Source organism: Condylura cristata, unplaced genomic scaffold, assembly GCF_000260355.1.
Source record: "Condylura cristata isolate star-nosed mole 26May11 unplaced genomic scaffold, ConCri1.0 scaffold00010, whole genome shotgun sequence".
In the NCBI taxonomy this organism is placed as follows: domain Eukaryota; kingdom Metazoa; phylum Chordata; class Mammalia; order Eulipotyphla; family Talpidae; genus Condylura; species Condylura cristata.
The window spans coordinates 1,019,192-1,023,086 of record NW_004567111.1 but is presented as its reverse complement, the minus strand read 5'-3'; the positions used below and the strand labels follow the sequence as shown (position 1 = coordinate 1,023,086).

The 3,895-nt window shown below is 69.2% G+C and overlaps 1 protein-coding gene across 1 annotated transcript in view; it reads right to left on the bottom strand.

The window, feature by feature from the left end:
• Positions 1 to 1,776: 1,776 nt before the first annotated feature.
• The window catches only part of EFNB2 (ephrin-B2), a 49,998-nt gene continuing 47,879 nt past the window's right edge, over positions 1,777 to 3,895 (bottom strand). The window contains exons 5-6 of the mRNA XM_004680276.1: positions 3,076 to 3,290; positions 1,777 to 2,061 (exon numbers count right to left, since the gene is read on the bottom strand). Of these exons, the coding sequence (XP_004680333.1) occupies positions 1,777 to 2,061; positions 3,076 to 3,290 (500 nt within the window). The remainder of the gene's footprint in view (positions 2,062 to 3,075; positions 3,291 to 3,895) is intronic.

Here is a 3,895-nt window from a genome sequence, read left to right as displayed (position 1 = left end):
GGCAGGGGCCTCTGCCCCACGAGGCCTGCGCGGGCTGCAGTCAGGCGACCTTGCTGCGGGCCCCGTGGGCGGCTGAGTGCCCAGCCTGTGCCCCGCGGCCTGCACGCCCCCGCCTGTCCCCCCATGGCCTGCACGCCCCCCGCCTGTGCCCCCCCGCCTGTACCCCCGCTTCAGGCCAGAGGCCTGCGGAGGGCCGGTCCCGGGCTTGGCCTTGAGGGCTTGCTGCGCTCTGAAACATGCCTCGAGCAGACTCACTTAAAGCCGGAACGGGAGGAGCGCCAACATTAAAACCAAACGCGCCCCCTCTTCAGAGAAAGCCGAGCAGTGACGCCGCGTGGGCTGTCCCGAGACTGACCGCACCGAGCAGCGCAGACCAAGCAGCGGGCCGGGCACAGCCCCCGGCCTCGCCCAGCCCCTGCCGCGCCCCACCAGCCCTGCCCCCGGCCCCAGGCCTGTTCAGGCGGCGCCTCGAGGCCCAGACGCAGCCCGTGCTGTGTGGGAGCGGGTTTGGGATCTTGGGGTTTCGTTTATCGTAACGTTTGTAAGTATGAATCATTGCGAGAAAATTCCCAAGGAGTTTCCTGTCTGCCTTCTTTGGGAGATAAGAAAGCCCGCGCGGCCGGTCCTCTCCGCTGTCCACCTGATTAGCTTGCCAGGCTCCGGCCAGCAGGGGAGGACGGGCAGGTTTGTCCACCCCCTGCCCTGAGCCCTCGGGCCTCTGTCTGTCTCACCTCGTCTCGTCGCTGTCTGCATCCGCCTCACCCCGCTGTGAAGGGGCCACGCGGTGCCGAACCCCACGGCAGCGACCCCTTCAGTCCCGCCCCTCGTGAGGCCGGCGCTCCCGTGCCCACCGCGGCGAGAACTCAGTGGGCAGAGCTTGCAGGAGGAGCGAAGTCAGAGCGGCGACCCACGCGTGGCCTGCAGGGCCCTGGCCCCGGCCGGCCCCCACGCGGCCGCACCTGCCGCTCTGGCCGTGACTCACGGACGCCGGGCTCCCACCTGCCTGGGGCGCGAGGGGAGAGCCTCGGTTTCCCGAAACAGGTCAAAGCACAGCTCTCAAACTGATGTGAAAGTGGACACGCATGAAGGATCTTTCTGAACTTCTTCCCGGGGCCAGGCCAATGGCAGCAAGCAGTGGAAAGTGGCCCCAGAGGACAGTGCGCTCGGAGCCCAGGCGTGGAAGAGCGTGGCAGAGCAGGCCGCCGGTGGGGGCCGTCGGGCGGCCTCGGGCTCCGCCTCCAGGGTCCGGCCGGTCAGCCTCTGTCTCAGTCATGGCCACAGGCAGCGAGCCGCAGCTTCAGGGCGGGCCGGGCAGCGGCGCCTTGCACCGCCAGAGGCCGGAGCCGGCCTTCCGTGCACCTGCAGCTCCATGCAGAGGCCCCAGCTGCCCCCAGCCGCCCCCGGCCGGGCGTGGCCTGTGCCACGGAGCCCGAGCTAGCCCCTCCTGAGCCTCTCAGAGGACGCCGTCTAGCCGGTGCCGAGGTGGCCCCCCATGCCGAAACCCGGCTGAAGCCAAGGCTGTTGCAGGGGGCGCCCCCGTGGGGGACGCTGGTGAGGGTGAATTGCCCCAGGCGAAATAAGGACAAAGTTGGGGGGAAGACAGGAGACGACTGGTGAGGCACCGGGGAGGCAGCCAGGGCGGGCACTTAGCTTTCAGCATGTGGGTGTCGGGTGTCTTCAGCCATTCTGGGCGCGGCCATGCCTGCCCGTCCGCGCCTGGCTTCCGGAGGCTGTTGCAGGCCTCTGAGGGACGCGGAGAGGCCTCAGCAGCCGACCTCAGAGGGGAAATGTGAGGCTTTGCAGGTGGCCGAGCGGCGGGAGCTGTGCAGCTGCCCTGCTCCGCTGCTGGGGGGCGGCCCGGAGCGGCCTCCTGAGCTGGGCCCGGCCGATGGCCGGAGGCTCGGCCACTGCAGCTGCTGTCCGGCGGCTCCCGTCTGGGGCCGCCGGGGCTTCTCGCAGCTCCGGGAGCGCCAGCTGCTGAGTCTCCTGCCGTCCGGGTCGGAGCCCCTGGTCCAGCCTGGCCACTGCGTGCTCCCGGCCCGCCGGGGAGCGAGACGCCGTCTAGGGAGTCTGTGTCTGAGCTGGAAACACTGGACACGGGGGTGAGGGACACGGCCCCTTGTGGCCAAGGGGACGCTGGGTGCCCCGGTCTGTTAAAGAAGCCCGTTATCGTTGCTCTTCGTGCCGGAGTGGCCCTCCGGCTGACTGCGGGCGTGGGGGAAGGACTCGGGGTAACCGGTAAACTACTTGGGCGCTGTCCCTGGCCAGGTCAGTGGCCCTGCTGCCCTGTGTCAACACCGAGCCAGGCACAGGGGACAAGGGACCCAGGAGACTCTTCAGACCAGGGCCGCCTAGGGGAGCGGCGGGACCTGCGCTCGCTGGCGCTCACAGACTGAGGCTCAGGTGAGCCCTGGCCCAGGCGCAGAAGTGTGCCAGCCTGTGCCGGCCCCCAGTCCAGGCCTCCGGGGTCTCCCCGCCTCCCTGCCGTCCCGCGGGTGGGCGCCGGTGTCCACCTCTCTCCTTCCTGGCGACACACCCAGAGGACTGCGGCCTCCCGCCTGGCCTCAGTCTGCCTGTCTCTGAGGGGTCTCAGCGTGGCCACGCTGAGTACGGGCAGCTGGAGCTGGAGGGACCGCCCAGCGGGGTCACTGCTGCCCTCATCAGGCGGACGGTACAGAGGTTCTCACCACCTTGCTGGCAGCGCCCTGAGGCCGGCCCCAGCGCCACCCCTGCCCACCCAAACGCCCCGGCCACCTGTGGGCCCCTCACCCTGAATGAGCAGAGTCCAGGCAGAGACGCCCGAGGCCGCCCTTCCAGCGCCCACCCGGCCTGCGGGGTATCGCGTGACCCTGAACGGCCAGACGGCACTTGGGCCTGCACCCGTCACACGCTGAGCGGTCAGTGCTGGCCTCAGCAGAGGCCCAGCGGCCCAGAGGCCCCCTCCTGGGGCCTGGAGCTGCCCGCTCTGGTGCTGAAAGGCCCCGGGCCGCTGGGCCCAGAGTAAGCCCCTCGCTGACCGGTCAGGACCCACCGCCCTCCCGCACTCGGACTCAGCACCGGCGCCGCCCAACACACTCTGGCGTCGTAGATGCTGTCGGGACGCAGTGCGGGGAGCTGCCCGCCAGCCCCGGGGACGCAGTGCGGGGCGCTGCCCACATGGCTCCCCCGCCACGGCCCCTGCTCCTCCAGCTCGGGGTTCACTGGCCTCTCGCTGGCCAGGAAACCGAGGTTCCGGGGAAGTGGCCTTCTCGAGGACGCCGGGGTGAGCCCGAAGAGCTGTGCCCACTCTGCTGAAGAGGCGACAGGGAGGCATCAGTGAGCACAGCGGGAACGGGCAGCAGGGGGCCCCTCGGGCTCCCCTCGGGGTCCCCTGCCCAGAGCCTGCAGTCCTCACTGCGGGATCCGCTCCTAACGTGTTTCCAGAAGCTTCTGTGCCTGGAGCCCAGACCCACAGCCCCTGGGCGCTGCAGCCCTGCCTTGGAAACTGGCAAAAAGCAAGCGGAAGATCTGAAGGGGCCAGGCTGCCGGGGGGAGGGCGGGGGGGGCGCCCTGAAATGGCCAAGCTCTCCCCGGCTCCCCAGTTCCTCGAGGTAAAAACGAGGGGATCCCAGTATAAAACAGAGGCCGGGAGAACAGCTGGACAGCTGGGCTGGTGCTGGTGCCCCGGGGCCGCGGCCGCAGCGAGACGCTTGCAGTGTAGATGAAAGTCTACACTGACTCGCCGTGCGCGGGTGTTTTTGTGGAAAACAAGAGAAACGGGCATTGTTTTCGGGAATCCAAGTTTAATAGCTCACGTGTTTCCTGAGCAACCTGCCAGGCTTTAGAAGCTGCCCAGCGATGCAAGGTGGAAGCCTGGGAGGAGAAAGGAGCTTCGGGACGGGGCCCCGGGCGGGTC